Source organism: Panthera uncia, chromosome D1 (genome assembly GCF_023721935.1).
Source record: "Panthera uncia isolate 11264 chromosome D1, Puncia_PCG_1.0, whole genome shotgun sequence".
Classification (NCBI taxonomy): domain Eukaryota; kingdom Metazoa; phylum Chordata; class Mammalia; order Carnivora; family Felidae; genus Panthera; species Panthera uncia.
Genome location: NC_064808.1, coordinates 5,784,733 through 5,805,487, shown reverse-complemented (window position 1 = coordinate 5,805,487; position 20,755 = coordinate 5,784,733). Strand labels below are relative to the sequence as shown.

At 61.9% G+C, this 20,755-nt stretch overlaps 1 protein-coding gene across 7 annotated transcripts; it reads left to right on the top strand.

The window, feature by feature from the left end:
• Window positions 1-248: 248 nt before the first annotated feature.
• PCNX3 (pecanex 3) lies at window positions 249-20,696 on the top strand. 7 transcript variants are annotated; one of them, XM_049616238.1, is made up of 35 exons: window positions 249-748; window positions 1,122-1,309; window positions 1,537-1,636; window positions 1,759-1,798; window positions 1,898-1,993; window positions 2,229-3,356; window positions 3,863-3,986; window positions 4,072-4,250; window positions 4,714-4,804; window positions 5,164-5,299; window positions 6,604-6,725; window positions 7,530-7,683; window positions 7,966-7,998; window positions 8,261-8,432; window positions 8,541-8,651; window positions 9,016-9,107; window positions 9,291-9,400; window positions 9,582-9,687; window positions 9,794-9,886; window positions 10,065-10,215; window positions 11,011-11,155; window positions 11,506-11,683; window positions 12,714-12,822; window positions 12,989-13,118; window positions 13,510-13,568; window positions 13,676-13,891; window positions 14,777-15,030; window positions 17,390-17,620; window positions 17,792-17,895; window positions 18,202-18,349; window positions 18,442-18,672; window positions 18,757-19,031; window positions 19,414-19,547; window positions 19,631-19,929; window positions 20,006-20,696. In XM_049616238.1, the coding sequence occupies exons 1-35, from the start codon at window positions 596-598 to the stop codon at window positions 20,201-20,203; spliced, it is 6,090 nt and encodes a 2,029-aa protein (XP_049472195.1). In that variant the 5' UTR covers window positions 249-595; the 3' UTR covers window positions 20,204-20,696. The 7 variants fall into 7 exon arrangements, 6 of the variants coding, with proteins under 6 accessions (XP_049472195.1, XP_049472193.1, XP_049472189.1 ...); XM_049616236.1 differs by having other exon boundaries at window positions 6,565-6,725; XM_049616232.1 differs by having other exon boundaries at window positions 4,075-4,250; window positions 6,565-6,725; window positions 17,390-17,895.
• Window positions 20,697-20,755: the final 59 nt, after the last annotated feature.

Here is a 20,755-nt window from a genome sequence, read left to right as displayed (position 1 = left end):
GCGTGCGTCGGGTTTCCTGCCGTCAGGTTTTCCTTTTCCGGGTCTCAACTAGGCCCGTCGCACGCATGCGCCACTGTTGGCTGGCGGCTCGCGGTTCCTTCCGGCCTCCCCCTTGGGCCGGCTCCTGCAGTAGCCGGGCGAGCGCGGAGCCCGAAGAGAGTGACCTGTAACCCCGGAAGTGGACCTCAGGGTCCCGGGGCTCTCCCCGGGCCAGAGCCGAGGGAGCCGTCGTCTGCACCCCCGGAGCACCCACTCCACGCCCATCTCTGGATGCCGCCGACGGGTGCCCGGCCCGTGCCCCGCGCCTGCCTACCGGATCGGCCCCTCGGAACAGTTCTGGGCCGGGGGTGGGGGCCTGGACCCCGCCCCTGATGAAGCTCCACCCCCGCGCCCAGGCCTCGCTCCGCTGACTGCTCCGGCCGGCCCCGCCCCCTGCCCGCCCCCTTGCCCGGGCGACCCCTCTCCCCCGCTGGGGGAGGCCATGGCGTGAGCTCGAGGCCGGGCCCCGGGGCCCTCGGGCGCCAGGCGGGGCATGGGCCGGCGGCCGCCCCCATGAGGGTCCCGGGAGGGGGGCGCGCGCATCAGCGGCGGGGCCATGGGGTCGCAGGTATTGCAGATCCTGCGCCAGGGGGTGTGGGCCTCGCTCACCGGCGGTTGGTTCTTCGACCCGCACCAGAGCACCTTCTCCAACTGCTTCCACCTTTATGTCTGGATCTTCCTGCTCACCTTTCCCTTCTTGCTGTACATGGTGAGATGCTGCCGCCACCTGTGACTCTCGCGGGGAAAGGGAGGGTGGATGTCAGGGAGGGGTGCCAACCTGGTAGGGATTCCGGGCTGTGCCTTGGGCACTTGGGGTGTGGAGAGGATTCACTGCAGCGTTTGGGGTAGGTGGAAGAGTGGCCAAAGTATTCTTTTGTTGGGCTGGGTGACCTTGAGCCCCTCACTTAATCTGACTCCGGTTAGAGGACCGAGCTCCTCGACAAGGTCTCGGTACCAGTTGTAGCAAGGGATGGGCGATGAAGTCTTGTGAATTTGTGAATCCCGGCTCTGACTGTGGCGGTAGGCCTGCCCCATGGGGCCGGGGCTGTATAAAGAGGAGCCTGACTTGCTGCCATCTCCAGGTCCTGCCCCCCAGCTTGATGGTGGCCGGTGTGTACTGCCTTGTGGTGGCTGTCATGTTCGCTACTATCAAGACTGTGAACTATCGGCTGCATGCTATGTTCGACCAGGGCGAGATCGTGGAGAAGCGCAACTCTACCATGGGGGAGCCGGAAGAAGAGCCTGCACAGGGGGACAGCAGTTTGCCCAGGTTGGTGGGGTAGGGGTTGCGTTGGGAATTGAGGGGTCCTGGTGCCTGGCCTTAAGGTTTGGGGGCTTAGGGGACATTGGCTCCGTGAGCAGTTGAGTGCTAGCTCTGCGGTCAGCCCCAGACCTTCGAGAGGACCCTGGAGAAGAGAGGAGTGCCGGGGATGGTGGAGGAAGTACAATGGGAAGAGGGGAGGTCAGCTGAAAGCTGATGTTTTTCTTCTCTGCTAGGGACCCCGGAGTGGAGATGACAGTGTTTCGGAAAGTGAGTTCTACACCGCCGGTACGCTGTAGCTCCCAGCATTCCGTGTTTGGCTTCAATCAGGTCTCGGTGAGTGGTCCGTAGCGTCAGTCTGTCCCACTTCTCTCTTGGGAGCCCGACTCCACTGTAGCTTTGTCCTGAACCTTCGTTTTACCCGGCGTGTTCCTTCATTTGTTTGTCTGTGTGCCTAGGAGCTGCTGCCCCGGATGGAGGACTCCGGGCCCCTCAGAGGTAGGTGGCTCCTGCTCAGGGCTGAGTTTGGTGGTGTGGAACGGGATGGCACACCGGTGCCTTGAAGTCCTGCTGACACCTGTGGGGCCATGGTCGCAGACATCAAGGAGCTGGTTCGGGAGCAGGGCAGCAACAACGTGATCGTGACCTCGGCTGATCGAGAGATGCTGAAGTTAAGCTCACAGGAGAAACTGAGTGAGTGGGCATGATAGGGCAGGGACTTGGCAGCGGGGGGAGGACGAGCTGACTTGTCTTTGAGTCACCCCAAGTTTTGTTTCTCCGGGGCTCTCTTTGTCCGTCAGGTTGGGGCCTCCTCATTGTCCTGCCCCCGCTGGGCTCTGGGGAAGCAGCGGCCTGAGGACCCTCTTAGCGACCGGTTCCTTTTTCAGCATGCCCTTCCCTCACTTTCTGTCTTCCTTTTCTCTGATAGTTGGAGACCTTCCCCAGACACCCCCGGGGGCTGCCCCAGACCCCTCTCTCCCCAGCACAGACTCTTCAGAACGTTCTCCCCTGGCTGGGGATGGAGCCCCCTGGAGGGGGAGCAGTGTGGCCGATACTCCCATGAGCCCCCTTCTGAAGGGGAGCCTCAGCCAGGAGCTGAGCAAGAGCTTCCTGACCCTGACCCGGCCTGACCGGGCCCTGGTGAGGACCAGCAGTCGACGGGAACAACGCCGGGCAGCAGGCGGCTACCAGCCCCTGGACAGGCGGGGCTCTGGGGAGCCCACACCCCAGAAAGCCGGCTCCTCGGATTCCTGCTTCAGTGGCACTGACAGGGAGACGCTGAGCAGCTTCAAGAGTGAGAAAACCAACTCCACCCACCTGGACAGCCCCCCTGGGGGGCAAGCCCCGGAGGGCAGCGACACAGACCCACCCTCTGAGGCTGAGCTGCCTGCGTCACCAGATGCTGGAGTCCCCTCAGATGACACCCTGCGTTCCTTTGACACGGTCATAGGAGCAGGGACGCCACCGGGCCCAGCCGAGCCGCTCCTGGTCGTGCGGCCCAAGGACTTGGCCTTGTTGCGGCCCAGCAAACGGCGGCCACCCATGCGAAGACACTCCCCACCTGGCCGTGCCCCTCGGCGGCCCCTGCTTGAAGGCGGGGGCTTCTTTGAGGACGAAGACACCAGCGAGGGCAGCGAACTGAGCCCGGCCTCCAGCCTCCGATCTCAGCGCCGCTACAGTACCGACAGCTCTTCTTCTACTTCCTGCTATTCCCCCGAGAGCTCCCGTGGTGCAGCAGGGAGACCCCGGAAGCGACGGGCCCCCCATGGGGCTGAGGAGGGGACGGCTGTGCCCCCCAAGCGGCCCTATGGGACCCAGCGGACGCCTAGTACCGCCAGCGCCAAAACGCATGCCCGAGTGCTGAGCATGGATGGGGCAGGGGGCGATGTCCTCAGGGCCCCCCTGGCTGGCTCCAAGGCTGAGCTGGAGGCCCAGGCGGGGGTGGAGCTGGCTGCTGGGGAGCCCGCTCTGCTGCCTGCTGAGGCCCACAGGGGACCTGCCGCCAACCAGCCCGGCTGGCGGGGGGAGCTGCAAGAGGAAGGTGCTGTGGGGGGAGGTGAGTGCCCGCTCTGCTGGGGGTGGGGTGGGGAGACGAGCTAGCTACGGGCTTGGGTTTGGACAAGGGCCAGGCTGCAGAGGAGCTGGTCAGAGTCAGCTCAGCCTCTGTCTCAGGGAGCAGGTGGAGGTGGACTGAGTGAGTGAGAGGCGTCTGCTGAACCCCTCAGCTGAGCAGGGCCGAGAGACCTCAGACACCTGGCTCCAGATCTTGGCAGTTAGTACAAAGCCTCCGGCCGTCGAGGATCCTCAGCATCTGCATTCGTTGTCCTGGGCCGCCAGTGGGGCAGGGCAAGGTCCTATCTTCATTTCCAAGCGTGGAAACTGAGGCACAAGTGTGGTTAGGTGACCTGGCTAGGCCCCAGAGGCAGGACGGAGTTGAATGAGGCCTGACACTTAGCTCCGTGCAGGAGCAGCTGCTGCCTGCTCCCCCGCCCCCCCGCCCCGCACTCCCCCCCAACGTGTCCAAGCCCGTGTCGCTTACGCTTGGGGCCTCTCTCTGGGCAGCGGCCGAGGAGACCGGCAAGCGGGACCGCACAAGCAGTGTGAGGCGCACTCAGGCGATCCGCAGGCGCCACAATGCGGGAAGCAACCCCACCCCTCCAGCCTCTGTTATGGGCTCGCCGCCCAGGTGAGCCCCTGCTGGCTGGTTGGAGGGGCGGTGGGGGCCCGTGGCTCTAAGTGGCGCTGACCCGTGGGCCGACCCCCCTCTTCAGCAGCCTGCAGGAAGCTCAGCGGGGCCGGGCCGCCTCTCACTCCCGGGCGCTGACGCTGCCCTCCGCCCTGCACTTTGCTTCCTCGCTGCTGCTCACCCGGGCCGGCGCCACCGTTCACGAGGCCTGCACCTTTGATGACACCTCCGAGGGCGCCGTGCACTACTTCTACGACGAGAGCGGTGAGCCCCTCCCCCGAGTCCAGCGGCCGAGCCCCTGAGCCCGGCTGACCCCACACCCCCTGGCCCTCACGCGGGGGTTTTCGTAGTCCTCGCAGCAGCGCTTGCTCTGTCGGGCACGTACCGCGCCCTCAGCCCCGTGGTGACCGACCGCTTTACCTGTGCTGCCTGACCTCAGACTTGCAGCCGCCCCGAGGCACGGGGTAGCCTCGTAATCCTTGCCCTGCTGCTAAGGAGGCTGAGACACAGACTGAAGTCACAGCTGAGCAAGTGGCGGGAGAGAATCCCAAACCCAGGGCGAGCTGACCCGCGGTCTCTCTCCTCTCCAGCTCATGGTCCCTAGGGGCTGGGCTGCCACCCAGGAGGATGTAGCACGCGGTTCTTCCTTGCATGACGGTCCACGTGGGTCAGGCCTGGGTGCTCCTGTCCCTGATCTGCTGCTTTGTGTCCCATACCCTTGCCCCAGGCGTGCGGCGTTCCTACACCTTTGGCCTGGCTGGAGGCGGCTACGAGAACCCTGTGGGGCAACAGGGGGAGCAGGCAGCCAATGGAGCTTGGTGAGTCTCCAAGCTTGGGCTCGCCCGGCCGGCAGCCTGTTGGGCCGATGTTTCTAGGGATATTCTCTCTTCCCTGGGCTGGGGCAGGGGCAGCTCAGAATCTCTAGGAGAAGAGGGTGGAGAGTGGCAAAGGGCAGGCCTATAGGGGTGCTTACGCTGTAGGAACACGACATCTCTAGGCAGGAGGCTTCTAGGAACCAGGGCCTGGGAGGGAGATCTTTCTGCCACCTGTTTCCTGTATTCTGTATCTGAGCAACCCCCTGTTGCAAGGCCCCAGTTGTGGCCTGACTTTGGCCTCAATGCCCCCGCTGTCCCAGGGCTCTCCAGTGGCCTAACCTTCATGGCTGCTGTTCCCACAGGGACCGCCACTCACACTCCTCCAGTTTCCATTCGGCTGATGTCCCTGAGGCGGCAGGTGGCCTGAACCTGCTGCAGCCAAGGCCAGTGGTTCTGCAGGGTATGCAGGTGCGCCGCGTGCCCCTGGAGATCCCAGAGGTGAGGAGCCAGCGGTCAGGGAAGGACCTGCGGGAGGGGCAGTGGGGGGGGGGGGCAGGTCACTGAGCACTTGCCCAGGTAGCAGGAGGGACGAGCCGTTCCAAGTAAGGGCTCCTGGGGGCCCTGAGGTGTCCGTCCTGACCTTTGATGGCTGACACTGGGCGTGCAGGCTCTCTGGATCTCTGGGGCCCAAGGAGTTGTTTATTTGCTTATTCAACAGGCGTGTCTAGGGTATCTCCTTTATCCCAGAGGGGCCCCTACTAAGTGGGGATGACGAGTGTCGACCGTGATACCTGGGGAAGAGGCGCTTTCTTCCACGTACTTGGCTGTGCTGCTCCCTGTGCTGGGCCCAGGTGCACCGCATAGCACGGGGCACTCTGTTCGTGCTTGTTGCCTTAGCGGGGCTATTCACGGGCTCCCATCTCACTCCCAAAAGTACCCCAATTTGGACAACAGTTTACAGGATCTGTCTAATAACGGTAGAAGCATTAAAGATGCTTCAAAGTCAGAGTCAGAGTTTAGAGAACAGTCATGAAAGGAGCACCCACTCATCTAACACTCAGGGTCACAAACAGCATATGCAGTGCCCAGAAGCCCCACGTGTCCCTTTCTGGTGCATTTATTCTCCTTACTTGTCACACGGGTTAGGCACCACGGTCCTGAGACAGCTGATGGCCACATCCAGAGGTAGGGGCTGTGCATCTTTGGCTCTGCATTGTATCCCTAAGGCCCAGGGCGAGGCCTATAGTTGTGCCCCATGAGTATGTGTTGAACGAAAGATGCAAGAAATCCAAAGAGATTAGGTATTTGCCCGGGGCCTCACAGTACTGGCATTGGCACCCAGGCCTGTCATCAGGGCCGGTTCCCTGTGTGCTCTGGGATAGGATGGTCAGAGTGAGCCTGATGGCACTGTCCAGGAGGAGGGTAGCATTGCACTGCGTCCCAAGTGTGGATTTCACCGAGCCCAGGAAGAGGTGGGAGAGGCTGCCTGAGCGGGGAAGACAGACACGGACGGTACTGGTGACTGTGGCCCGCAGCAGCCCCGGCGGGTCCCCAGCAGCCATTGAGCCATTGAGTCCTAGGAACCCGGAGAGAGGATCGGGCCTTTGTGATGGAGCGTCAGGACAGGCCACAGGGCTGCTCGATGGCGGGGACTCTGTGCTGGAGGAAACGGCTGACCAGCCAGTGTGCACCGGGCAGGGGGATGGTGGCAGTGGACCGTGTGGGGGGCGAGGGGCTGATGGCTGCGGCTGTGGGGACCGCAGTTTGACCTGCTGGACCAGGACTCCCTGCACGAATCCCAGGAGCAGACGCTGATGGAGGAGGCACCACCTCGTGCCCAGCACAGCTACAAGTACTGGCTTCTTCCTGGCCGCTGGACGTCTGTGCGCTATGAGCGGCTGGCCCTCCTGGCCCTCCTGGACCGGTGAGTGCTCACCCGCCTCGGCCCCCGGCCCCTGGCCCCCCGGCCTTCTGAACCCTATGAACATATGGAGGCCATCACGGCAGCAGGAAGCTTAACCGTTGCTGGGGGTCACTGAAGGTGTGTCAAGGGCTGGAGTGGGGTTCTGCTAGGTCCTTTTGGAGCGTGAAGGGGTGAAGGGGTGGCCAAGCGGATGGTGCTTTAGTTACTCCTCTGTCCCAAAGCTCCACTCAAGACAAATCATTCTTGTCCGGTCTCTTGTTTATATCTGTTTCTATTTTAGATTTTATTGAATAGAGGCCCACGGTCTAAAAAAAGCTCGCAAACTCTTTGTCTCAGCTTTCCCATTTCTCAGGGGTAACTGAGGCCCAGGAAGTCAGATAGAAAAGTCAAGTGACTTCTCTTGTCTGCATGGATGACTTGGGCCTAAGAGCCCGTGTCCTGGCTTCCATGGTCTGGATTTCCTCCCGGCACTGCAGCCAGTGTTTGTGGGGCACTGCCTGTGTGCATGGCACGTGTAGGCTAGAGACAGGCAGTCCCCGGAGCGGTGGCACTTGGAGCCTACAGGGTCTAGAAGGGACGGAGATTGGGATTCAGGTTAGCAATGGGGTGGCTTCCTAGAAGAGGTGCGAACTGGCCTCCATCCCTGAGAGGTATAGATTCCGACATTCAGAGGATGAGGGGGTGGCGCGGGCACAGGCACAAACGTGGGCCTTTGTGGCTGGGTCCTGTCCTCTGTGCTCCACCCACTTTTGCCCCCCTAGCCGGTAAGGAGTTGGGTGTGCCCTGACCTTGCTGTCTCTCCAGGACTCGGGGGCTGGTGGAGAACATACTCGGCGTAGGCCTGAGCAGCCTCGTTGCCTTCTTGGGCTACCTGCTGCTGCTTAAGGGCTTCTTCACGGATATCTGGGTCTTCCAGTTCTGCTTGGTCATTGCCTCCTGCCAGTATTCCCTGCTGAAGGTCAGTCCTTACTCCCCGGGCCACCTCCCTTCCCTCCCCCCCCCGCCGCCCCACCTCTTTCCACATGCCTCCTTTCCCATAATCCATTTTGAGGGGTGTGAGCTGGAAAGCAGATAAGACGCTTGAGATTCCCTGTAACCAGCCCCTTGCCTTACAAATGAGAGAACCAAGGCTCAGGACAGTTTAGGATCCTGCCCTGGTTACTCCTGACAGCCAGTGGTGGAACCAAGCGGGTCCTGGGCTCTGGCTTCTGTTGCGAATGTAGCTCCTGTCTTTTTCCAGAGTGTCCAGCCTGATGCGGCATCTCCCATGCACGTGAGTAGAGTGCTTTCCCGAGGGTGCTCAAATGTGGGGCTGGCAGGGGCTGAGACCAGGTGTGCAGGGGTCTGGGAGGGGCAGGGCTCCCTCACCACCCGTATGGCCTCAGATTCTCAGTCCTGCTGCCCTCACCCTGCCAGGCTTTCTGTCTTAGATCCAGGGCCACGGGTAGGGCACGTGAGCATGTGCGTGTGTGTGCGCACATGTGTGCGGGGTGGTCAGTGGGGGAGGCCTGGCCCCTCACAGTCCCACTCCCCAGGGCCACAACTGGGTGATTGCATATAGCCGGCCCGTCTACTTCTGTATCTGCTGTCTGCTCATCTGGCTGCTGGACGCCCTGGGCTCAGCTCAGCCCTTCCCACCCGTCTCCCTGTACGGCCTCACGCTCTTCTCCGCCTCCTTCTTCTTCTGTGCCCGGGACGTGGCCACTGGTGAGATTGGGCAGCCTTGAGGTGACTCAGGGGAGTGAGGCCCCAACGGTGGGCCAAGGGGTGGCCTGCAGGCTGACCGGCCGGGCCTTTGCTTTCCCTCCCTGGCAGTGTTCACCTTGTGCTTCCCGTTCGTCTTCCTCCTGGGCCTCCTGCCCCAGGTCAACACTTGCCTCATGTACCTGCTGGAGCAGATAGATATGCACGGCTTTGGGGGTACAGGTAAGGGGCCCATAGGTGGCTTGCGTGTCGGGAGGCAGTGTGGGGCCCAGGAGGGGCCTTGGGTTGGGTGTGTGGCTCCAGCCTTTTGCTGAGTCTTCTCCTGTGTCTATACTGTGGGTATCTGTAGGTGTGGATCAAGAGCCCGTCACCTCCCCCTGCTTCCTCCCCTCCCCAAACAAGTGGTTTAAACCCAAGAACGCCAGAAGCCCTGAAGGCCTCTCAGGGCTCGAGGAGCAGAGAACAATGGGCTAGCGATGGGTCCCAGGGAGGTTAGCCTGTGAGAATCGAGGGGCAGTGGGGTGCGGGTGAGGTGGGGCAGCAGCAGGTAGCAGTCGGGCCTTACCTGCTGTTTCTCACCTGACAGCCGCCACCAGCCCGCTCACTGCCGTCTTTAGCCTCTCCCGCAGCCTGTTGGCTGCTGCCCTGCTCTACGGCTTCTGCCTTGGGGCCATCAAGGTAGGGATGACCTGTGGGGTGGGGGGCATGCTGAGGCCCAGGGGTGTTGTTGGGGCAGGACTGTGAATTGGGCTCAGCAGTGGCTTCTCCCGGGGCAGGGGGAGGGGGCGGTGGATCCTCCCCTCCCCCCCCCCCCCCCCCGCTTACCCTGCCTCCCCTGACCAGCATGGGTTCTCTCCCCAGACTCCTTGGCCGGAGCAGCACGTCCCTGTCCTCTTCTCGGTCTTCTGTGGCCTCCTGGTGGCCCTGTCCTACCACCTGAGCCGTCAGAGCAGTGACCCCACCGTGCTCTGGTGGGTGCCTGCACGTGCCTGTCCGTGCGCATGTGTGTGTCTGCGTGTGTGTCCGTGCATGGCAAGGGTTGCGGGGGCGGGGGGGTTCCGTGCACGTGCCTGGCCCCAACCGACCCTGGTGCCTGCGGCAGGAGCGTGGCCTCTGCAGACCCGGGCCTCTGCCTCTTCTCACCCACCCCAGGTCTCTGATTCGGAGCAAGCTCTTCCCCGAGCTGGAGGAGCGGAGCTTGGAGACGGCTCGGGCCGAGCCCCCAGACCCACTGCCAGACAAGATGCGCCAGTCGGTGGTGAGGGGCTGGAGTGTGGGGTTCTAGTCTTGGGGTGGGGAGCTGACAGGGTGTGGTCAGCCCCCCGGGCGGCGGGCACCCACGCTGGTGTTTCCCGGCCCTGCAGCGTGAGGTCCTGCACTCTGACCTGGTGATGTGTGTGGTGATCGCCGTGCTCACCTTTGCCATCAGCGCCAGCACCGTCTTCATCGCCCTGAAGGTTCGTGTGGCATGGGCCACCCCTGTCCCCTGGGTCTTTGCCGGAGCCTCCTCCACCTGAGGGCCCTGGGCAGCCATGGCCTCGTGTCTTTCTCTGCCCCTGCCCAGCCCGTGCCCAGGCCCCCTTGGCTCCTTGGCCTGCTCCCCTTGGCTGAGCCTCTGGCCTCTCCCTCCTGCAGTCGGTGCTGGGGTTCGTACTGTACGCACTGGCTGGGGCCGTGGGCTTCTTCACGCATTACCTGCTGCCGCAACTCCGCAAACAGCTGCCCTGGTTCTGCCTGTCGCAGCCTGTGCTGAAGCCGTTGGAGTACAGCCAGTATGAAGTTCGAGGTGAGTGCCTGCCCCCACCCCTCCGCCCCTCCTGCCCTGATTTCCTGGTTGACCTGCAGCCTGCCGGCAGGGGGCAGCCTCCCCCCAGGCTGTCCTGACCGCGCTGACCCTGCAGCCCCTTCGAGGGCCCTGCCTGCCTTCTCCTGCCTGCTGTGCCCCAGCTTGGCCCCTGCTTTGCTCTCACCCTGCCTGCCCTGCCCTTTTCCCGCCTCTTTTGCTTTCTCTGAGGAGATGGAGGAAGTAGAATTCCAAGGCTCTAAAGGGATCTGTCGTCTGGGATCACAGATTAGTTTCCAGTAGACCAGGTCTGCCTGGCTGATTTTCATTTGAGCCCTGTGATAAAAACACCTTTAAGTCTCTGTTTAATCATCTGGTTTTGTTATGCAAAGTTCCACGTGCCCTGTTTTACTTCAGTGATAAAAGATTTTGCCCATCCCCGCGTGACGATGATCAGCTCAAGCCAGGTGGCAGTGGCCCCTTACGAAGGGCCCTGCAGCTCAAGGTCACAGCGCATAGGGGCCTCACCCAGCCTGCCGTGGCTCCAGTGGGCATGTTGGATGGCCTCATTCCATTTGTTTTCAGACAGCAGAACAGGCAAAGAGTGTGCCCTGGGCCCCTGATGTGCCCTGTCCGGGCCTCATTGCCCTCATTTGAGCTGCCACAAAGCTTCTAGGCACCTGGAGAGCCATGTCCCCTGGTTTGCCCTCCCTCCAGGTTCCCTCTGGGAGCGCACCTGACTTGGCCCTGCGGTAAGAGGGGAACACACAGAGTCAACAGTCCTGCCTTCTCTCGCAGGCGCTGCCCAGGTGATGTGGTTTGAGAAGCTGTATGCCAGCCTGCAGTGCATCGAGAAGTACCTCATCTACCCCGCCGTGGTGCTCAATGCCCTCACGGTGGACGCCCATGCTGTCGTCAGCCACCCGGACAAGTTCTGCCTCTAGTGAGGACTGCCCCGCCCCCACCATCCCACCACTTGCGTTCCCACGTGACACGTGGGATGCTGAAGCCCACAGAGGGAATGAAAACCTGCCTCCGCTGCCCAGCCAACTAAAGCAGGATTCGGGCTTCTGACCCTTTCTGCTGAGACAGTTGCCTCTTGGAAAACAAACGTGTCTCCCAGATGTGTCTAAAAAGGGCGACCCCTTTGGAGAGCAGAGGCTGAGAGTCACCAGCCCAAAAGAGCAGGGCCCAGCCCAGCGGCGCCCAGGCCAGGGCCGGGGAGGGATGGGCAGCCATCTCTTCTGCCTCCTGAGCCCTGCCTGGCACATGATGCCTGCTTCTCATCTACAGCTGCCGGGCGCTGCTGATGACCGTGGCTGGGCTGAAGCTGTTGCGCTCAGCCTTCTGCTGCCCGCCCCAGCAGTACCTGACCTTGGCCTTCACTGTTCTGCTCTTCCACTTCGACTACCCACGCCTCTCCCAGGGCTTTTTGCTTGACTACTTCCTCATGTCTCTGCTCTGCAGCAAGGTGAGGTGCTCATGTTGCAGTCTCTGGGCTGTGCAGCGGGAACGGGGTGGCGGGGAGAACTCCCCCAGGGGCCTGCGGCCCTCGCAGCTGCTGTTCCACATCAGCCCCACCGTGGGCCTTCGCAGCAGTTAATCCAGGGGCACGGAGGAAACTGGTTTAAAGGGCTGAAGTGACTTGCCTCAGGTCCCCCAGAGAATTGGTAGCCAGCCAGGACTTGAATCCAGGTCTGTCTCACTTGGCTGCCTGTTCTCTGAATCATGGTATGTGGTCACTTTCCTTATAAGCAGTTAAGGCAGTTCAGACTTGGCCTTGTCCTCTAGATACCAGCCTCTGAGCTCTGCCCCTCTGCCAGCCACAGCCCTGGGGAGCAGTTAAGAGCTGAGTTTCAGAAGCCCCTGGGGCCTGGGTATATCCAGACTGCTCTGCCAGGCTGTGGGATCCCCTGACCAGGGGTTGGGGGAGGGGATCACTGTGAACAAAGAACCATTCCTCGGCACTATACTGGAAGCCTGTAGTGGTACCTTCATAGCCCTGGGATCCCAGCAAAGATCCCAGCATAACCCTGAGCCTTTTTCTTTTACATGGGTGTTCTGGTCTGGTTTTCTGGTCTGGCCCAGAGTGGTAGGGATCCAAACTGTATCCCCTTCTGAGGGTGGGGCCTGTGACTGTCTCTTGACTCTCAGTATCATGGTTGAGGCCCAGCCTCATCACTGACTGATGGCCTGAGCGAGTCATTTGCCTGCCCTACCTTTTCTGAACCTCACCTTTCCGATCTGTGAAATGGGACAGCAATAGGAAGCTCCCAGGGTGGTCCTGCAAATAGATGGCTAATGCTCCCGTAGAGGGTTTGCTAACGGTAACGGATACTTTGAGCCAGGTCCAGGGAGAAAGGGCCGGGAGTGATCTTGAGCTTGACTCGCACGTGGGCAGCCACTGGGGTAGGCTCGAGGCTGTGAATGGGTACTTGATAGACCCCACCTCTGTGAGTGACCTGTGTATCTTTCACTTCTCCCCTCTCCGACCCTGCCAGCTGTGGGACCTGCTGTACAAGCTGCGTTTTGTGCTGACCTACATCGCGCCCTGGCAGATCACCTGGGGCTCGGCTTTCCACGCTTTTGCCCAGCCCTTTGCCGTGCCACGTACCCAGCCTGCCGCCCGCTGCCTGGGTGGGGGTGTGCGAGGAGGGCTGTGGCTTGGATGGGGGGGGGGGGTTGGGGGCACGGGGCAGGTTGACGGGGGTCAAGGAGTGGTGAGGGAGGTCAGGGAGGGTCCTGTATGCCTGCCACCTCCTTGACTTGCGCCCAGACTCGGCCATGCTGTTCGTTCAGGCCCTGCTCTCGGCACTTTTCTCCACGCCACTTAACCCCCTGCTGGGCAGTGCCGTCTTCATCATGTCCTACGCGCGGCCCCTCAAGTTCTGGGAGCGCGACTACAAGTGAGTACTGCGGGAGCAGGCGGGTCACCCGGAGGGGACCCGGAAGGGAGAGGAGCTCGGGGCCCAGGCGGGGTGGGGTGCAGGGGGGTGCCACAGCGAGGTTGCAGGTGCTCGGGCACGGTGGGCTTCAGATGGGTGATCTGATGAGGGCAAAACCTGAGTCAGGCCGAGCCTCGGGCTCACACCCTGGGCTTCCTGGCCATGTGGTCCTAGGTGAGTCCCCTCACGTCCCGAAGCCTCAGTCTCGTGTGCAGTGGGGCTGTCATGGCATCTGCCCAGAGAACAGGGGTGTGGGCTCAGAGGACGCGATGGTGGGCTGGCGGGAATCATCGTCTGAACCCTGGGCAGCCTCACCCTCTCAGCCAACTGTGTTGTCGTTCTCTCTGAACAGCACTAAACGTGTGGATCATTCCAACACCCGCCTGGTCACCCAGCTAGATCGGAACCCAGGTGTGTACTTGGCCATCTGGGGGCTTTTAGGGCCGCCGGGCCTCCCTGGGGAGGGAGCCTCGCTTACTTGTCATTTTGCCCATTTGTCTGTCTGTCCTGGGTCTCAGGCGCTGACGACAACAACCTCAACTCCATCTTCTACGAGCACTTGACGCGCTCGCTGCAGCACACGCTGTGTGGGGACCTGGTGCTGGGCCGCTGGGGCAACTACGGCCCCGGCGACTGCTTCGTCCTGGCCTCTGACTACCTCAACGCCCTGGTGCACCTCATCGAGGTTGGCAATGGCCTCGTCACCTTCCAGCTGCGTGGCCTTGAGTTCCGGGGTGAGCCGCGGGGCCTGGGCCTGACGCGGGCTGCTGCGTTGCATGGCGCGTGAGGGCTGGATTCTAGTCCATCCCTGCCCTGGTTTGCAGGGTGACCTTGAGCAAGGCACTCTTCCTCCCTGGGCCTGGGTTTCCCGGTATAACTGGTGAGGCGGCAGGGTCTCCTTTGGCCAAGCTGTGTCCCTGCCCTGACTCTGGGTCCACAGGGACTGAACAGGCTGCACTCGTACAAGCTTGGGCCCGGAGCTCTGGGATCGCCCTTCCGCTCCCAACTGCCTGCCCTGTGGTCTTGGGCTTGGCCCAGGTTGGGTGCCACCTATGACCCCTGGTGGGTGAGCTAGCTCTTTGCCCTCGGAAGACGTCCATGTTGGATGTCAGCTTCAGAAAAGGCCCCTGAGGGTGCAGAGGGGCTCTAAGCACAGCTCATGAGCACCATGAACTTGAGCAGGTCGCTTCTCTGTGAGCTTCGGTCTTTTTTTTTTGTTTTTTTTTTTTTTAACGTTTTATTTATTTTTGAGACAGAGACAGAGCATGAACGGGGGAGGGTCAGAGAGAGAAGGAGACACAGAATCTGAAACAGGCTCCAGGCTCTGAGCTGTCAGTACAGAGCCCGATGCAGGGCTCGAACTCACGGACCGCAAGATCATGACCTGAGCCGAAGTCGGCCGCTTAACCGACTGAGCCACCCAGGCGCCCCCGAGCTTCGGTCTTTGCTGTGGCCCCTGGGAGTCAGGAAGAGAAAGGGTTCATTTGTCGATCTGTTCATTTAATAACGTTTACTCACACGGCATCCCCGGGCAGGGAATGACGAAGGCCGGGGTGCTGGCTGGGGAAGAGGCAGGCGGGATGTCCTGGTGACCCCCTGACTGCCCCCCCCCCCTCCAGGTACCTACTGCCAGCAGCGCGAGGTAGAGGCCATCACGGAGGGCGTGGAGGAGGATGAGGGCTGCTGCTGCTGTGAGCCTGGCCACCTGCCACGGGTCCTGTCCTTCAATGCCGCCTTTGGGCAGCGCTGGCTGGCCTGGGAGGTGACGGCCAGCAAGTACGTCCTGGAGGGCTACAGCATCAGCGACAATAACGCCGCCTCCATGCTGCAGGTGTTTGACCTCCGCAAGATCCTCATCACTTACTACGTCAAGGTATGTCGGGCGGGTGGCTGGGCGGCAGGGGTCCCCGCTAGCAAATGCTCACTGACCAGGAGCGTCCTGAGTGTCATCTTCTGGATTGTCGGGAACCTGTTTTTCCCAAGGGAAGCGGAAGCCTTAGAGAGGTTAAGCATCCTCCAAGGTGCCACCCATCACCGGACAGCAGGACTCGGGGGCCTCAGTGGCCTGTGTGGCTCTAGCAGTAGGGTACTGGGGGGCGGGGGTCTCCCTGTCACCCTCCTCTGGAAGATGCACCTTGGGCAGTATCAGGGGAAAGTGGGCAGTATGTGCATGGGTCCCCTCACTGGGCTGCTGGTCCTGGGAAGGGCAGTTGCTGAGGCCAGTCTTCTAGACCACCAGGACCCTGGCCCAGGTCCCACCAGCACAGAGGGACGATAATGCTACCAATGGTGGCGTTAAATGATAATCATAGAAGTGGCTGCCAAGCGGTGGTACTTACCAAGGGACAGGCTCCTAAACTGGCTGAAGCCCACCATACCCTTCAAGAGAGGTCCTGATGTCTCGGCCATGGCAGCTGGCTCGCAGAAGGAGGCGATTAGCTTGAGGCCCCAGGATCAGGAGGAAAGTGGCAGAGCCAGTCTTAGACCCAAGCCTGGGCCTCCCTGTCTCAGTCTGGGTGTGCCAAGCACCTGCTGGGGGTGGTGGGGTTTGTGAGGCACGGTGTGGGGTCCAGCAGGAGCCCTGGACTGGGTTCTGGGAAGCCTGCGATGTCACCTCCTTTGCTGTGTCTGGTTTATCCGCTTGAGAAGTGGGGATTACTGGAGTTCTGTGAGATGGCAGGAATGATGCAGCTTTGTGACCCCCCAGAGTAAGGGAACCGAGGGAGTGGGGTGAGGGTGGTCACTGGCCACAGTCCCTTGTGCCCTCTTAACATCTGCCCTGGGGCTCCTGGCGCGGGGTCTGGAGGGGAGGCCTCCTGGGGCCCAGATAGGCCTGCTCACCTGAGGTCATCTCTGGGCCAGGCGTCTGCATCTCCCAGCTGTCCTCTCGCCTCCAGTGACATCCCTTCTGCAGCACACGTCAGAGAAACTGTAATTCTTCAGTGGTTTTTCCTAGCCACCCATCCACTTCTAAGGAAGGGCTCGTGAGCCTCACACCTCTCACTGTCACCTAGGAGGAGGCTGTGGTCCAGACCGGGACATTCCCAGCTTCAGGTCATCCAGGGGTCACAGTTCTGTCCACCTCTCCCCCCCGCCCCCATTGTCAGAAAAGTGCTCTTACTGAGGTCACCCTGCTGCCTCCCGGAAACCCAGCTCAAGGCCAACAGCAGCCTTCTCAGGGCTGTGCACCAGGCACCTAGCCAGGCTTGGGCTGGCAGGCTGAGACGAGCTCCACCCCAGCCAAGTTTAATGTGCCACGGGGAAGCTGACTTGCCACGGATGCAGCTGCCTCCAAAGCTGGGCGCGGTCAGAGCTGGGTACAGGTGTCCGGAGGACCTGGGGGGTGCTCTGCCAAGGACGGTGTGGGGTGAAGTTCGGAAGGATGAGTCCGGCGTGGTGGCAGGTGTGCGGGGCAGGGTGCCCCACCGGAGCCACCCTGCTGGACATTCCTCGTCCTGCTGTCTGGGTGCCCTCTGTTCATGGCCGGCTGCAGCACCCTCCCCAGCCCCGGACTGGCCACCCTGTCCCCAGGCACAGGACCAGATCGGCTCCATCCCAGGGTGCCCATGGAATCCCTGTAACCTTGCTGGTTACCAACTGCCAGCCACACACTGCCCATCCGTCCTGACTGTCTACCTTCCAGAAGCTCTTCTCCATTTGCCCAAACACCTGCTCAGCAACCAGCATTCACTTAAGGGGTACAGGAGCCGCCGACTTTGGGCACAGGGTACTGTGCCTTTGCCTTTTTTTCTGAGTGGAAGCCCTGTGGCTGTCACATCTCACCTGCCTAAAGGGACCCATGACCTACGGGCATGGCCTGCAGGCAGCCCCACTACCTCAGCCTGACCTTCCAAGGTCTCTGAGATTTGGATCCCACAGCATCATGGTGTGGAAAGTTCTGGGGGTTCAGTTTAGAACCCCCTAGCTCCGTCCGCTTTGCTGTGTAACCTCAGGCAAGTCTGCTGTCTAAGCCCCAGTCTCTCTTTGAATGAGGGATCTTCTGAAGCAAGCAGACAAGCACTTGCCACAGGGCAGAACCTTCCAGGCGATGCTGTGTAAGGAGGGGGGCTTCCTGGCCTAAGAGAGGGGGGCACACTTGCCCGCGTGGCTTCAGGGAACTCAGAGGGGCCGAGGGTGGATGGCCCAGGGAGCATCCTGGTGCTTTCTCTTCCACGACTAGGGCATGACCGCAGTCACCGGCCCCGGCTCTGATGGCTGCCCTCTCCTCCTAGAGCATCATCTACTACGTCAGCCGCTCACCGAAGCTGGAGGCGTGGCTGAGCCACGAGGGCATTGCGGCAGCCCTGCGGCCCGTGAGGGCGCCGGGCTACGCCGACTCGGACCCCACCTTCTCACTGAGCGTGGATGAGGACTATGACCTCCGCCTCTCCGGCCTCTCACTGCCCTCCTTCTGCGCGGTGCACCTCGAGTGGATCCAGTACTGCGCCTCCCGGCGCAGCCAGGTCCGGCCACCACGACCCTGGGGCTGCCTCCCTCCCTCGCCCCACCGGTTCTCCCTTCCCCGTGCGAGTCCCTCTTGCTCTCAGCCTCCCTTGGCCCGGGCCCTGCCCCCCGCCCCGAATTCCCTGTCCTGGCCTGAGCTGGGCTCTGGGGACGGGGTCCTTGTGCCGCAGCCCGTGGACCAGGATTGGAACTCGCCGCTGGTCACGCTGTGTTTTGGCCTGTGCGTGCTGGGCCGGCGGGCCTTGGGGACTGCCTCGCACAGCATGTCTGCCAGGTGAGTGCCACAGGCCTGACCGCGCCTCCTGTGCTCCCCCTGCCCCTTCCACGAACAGCTCTGGGCCAGAAGCCCCCAGGAACCACATCAGTCCTTCCTTCAGGGTGGCTCCTCTCTGTGGGCAAGACACCTCCCAGTTATGATCATGCCTGTTCCTCACCACCCCGTGAAGGACCCAGATGGAGACGGACCTTGTCAGGCTGGGGAAACTGAGGCCCTGCAGGAAGAGCGGTCTCGGCTCTGACCACTGCCTGGAGAGCCAGAGCTCAGGAACCTTCACGCTCGCCTGTGCCTTCTCTTCCACAGCCTGGAGCCCTTCCTGTACGGCCTGCACGCCCTGTTCAAGGGGGACTTCCGCATCACCTCCCCACGCGACGAGTGGGTCTTTGCTGACATGGACCTACTTCATCGTGTGGTGGCGCCTGGAGTTCGCATGGCCCTCAAGCTCCACCAGGTAGGGGACACGCCCCCAGGCAGGGCGGGGCGTGGGGTGAAGCCCCTCCCCAGGGCGGGGCCACTGACCCCGCCCTCCGGTCCACCCCGCAGGATCACTTCACGTCCCCAGATGAGTATGAGGAGCCCGCCGCCTTGTACGACGCCATCGCAGCCAACGAGGAGCGGCTGGTCATCTCGCACGAGGGCGACCCAGCCTGGCGCAGCGCCATCCTCAGCAACACGCCCTCGCTGCTGGCTCTGCGTCACGTCCTGGACGACGCCTCCGACGAGTACAAGATCATCATGCTTAACCGGCGCCACCTCAGCTTCCGAGTCATCAAGGTGGGGATGCCCCTTCCCGCCCCGTGCCCGCTCGGCCCCCTTCCTGGCACTGACCCCCTGACCCTTGTGTGTGGCCGCCCACAGGTGAACCGCGAGTGCGTTCGCGGCCTGTGGGCCGGGCAGCAGCAGGAGCTGGTGTTTTTGCGCAACCGCAACCCCGAACGCGGTAGCATCCAGAACGCCAAGCAGGCCCTCCGCAACATGATCAATTCTTCCTGTGACCAGCCACTGGGCTACCCCATCTATGTGTCCCCCCTCACCACCTCGCTGGCCGGCAGCCACCCCCAGCTGCGGGCACTGTGGGGTGGCCCTGTCAGCCTGAGTGCCATTGCCCGCTGGCTTCTGCACAGCTGGGAGAGGTGAGCCCAGAACACCACCCCGAGCCCGTGGGGCTGAGGTCCTGGAGTGAGAAGCAGAGGCTCAGCGAGGCGAAGCCACTTCCTCCTAGGGCTCAGAATGAGGAAGTGCTGGAGCCAGGATTGGGCCCCGAGAGCTGACACCGTCCCAGAGCTGACCTGACTTCATCCTGCTCTCCCAGAGTTGAAGGTGGCCTTTAGCCTTAAGAGCCATTGCTAACGCCTCTCTTAGAAGACCCTGCACAGTAGATGGCAAAATCTGTTAGAGACAGGATCCTGGGGCTCAGAGATGTTAGGTGACTTGTCCTGGAGCCGGGGGCTTGTGCCTGCAAGGTCGCTGGCCCTCCCCCTGCCAACCTGTCCCTCCCCACTGCCCCCATCCCAGGCTTCATAAGGGCTGTGGCGCCGGCTGCAACAGTGGCGGGAACGTGGATGACTCGGACTGTGGCGGAGGCGGTGGCTTGGGCTCCCTCAGCAATAACCCCCCCTTGGCACACCCCACACCTGAGAACACAGCAGGTGAGCTGGCGAGGCCGGGCCGAACTGGTGGGTGAGGAGGACGGCCTAGCTGAGATCTCTACCCTCTTATCTGTCTCCCACAGGCAGTGGAGACCAGCCCCTCCCTCCGGGTCCAGGCTGGGGCCCTCGGCCTTCCCTGAGCGGCTCTGGTGACGGGCGCCCCCCTCCTCTGCTGCAGTGGCCGCCCCCTCGGCTCCCTGGACCAACCCCTTCTTCTCCCGCCCCCACTGAGGGTCCCCGGCCCTCAAGAACCCCTGGCCCCGGTCTCCTCAGTTCTGAGGGTCCCAGCGGGAAGTGGACCCTGGGGGGTCGGAAGGGGCTGGGGGGATCTGAGGCAGAGCCAGCCTCAGGGAGCCCCAAAGGAGGCACCCCCAAATCTCAGGTAAGGGTCCTGTGGAAGGGTTGGGTCCTGAGCTACTCGGGTCTGCTTTCCCACCAACCTCTCTCCCCTCCCTTAGGCGCCCCTAGACCTCAGCCTCAGCCCGGATATCAGCACCAATGCCTCCTCGCCCGCCAGAGCAGCCCAGGACATTCCTTGCTTGGACAGCAGTGCTCCTGAAAGTGGCACACCCACTGGGATCCTGGGTGACTGGCCTGCCCCTGCGGAGGAGCGTGAGAGCCCGGCTGCCCAGCCCCTGCTGGAGCATCAGTACTGAGTGGCCTGGTACCCTCTGGATCCCAGCCCTAGGATTCAGTAACTTGGATCCCTGGTCTCTGGCCCTCTACTGGACCACAGAACTGAGTGGCTTTGGCTTCCACATCTGAACCCTGACCTCTGGCTGCCTTAGCCAGCGTACCGGAACTAAGTGGCCCAGACCTCCGGCCTTGATCCCTGATCTCTCATCCCTAGTCGAGGGCCTGGGCTCCCTAAACTGAGGCAGGCAGCCTCCCAGCCAGGCCCTAGAAGTCAAACCCATGGGCTGGTCCCGTTTCGAGCCCGTGGCCAGGACTGTCTTGGCCCCTGGGCCTGCACTGCCTGCAGGGGCAGCCCCTTGGCCTGGACCAGGGGCTGAAATGTGGGAAGGGTGGTTTCTTTTTTTCTTTTCTTTCTTTTTTTTTTTCTTTTTTTTTTTTTTTTTTTTTTTTTTTTTTTTTTTTTTTTTTCGTGCTTCAGAGACACCAGAATTAATAACACTATTTTTGATTTTGGTTGGCGTCTTCTTTTTTCTGTCTGGGATTGTTTGGGTGGAGGGTAGAGGTGGCGGCCA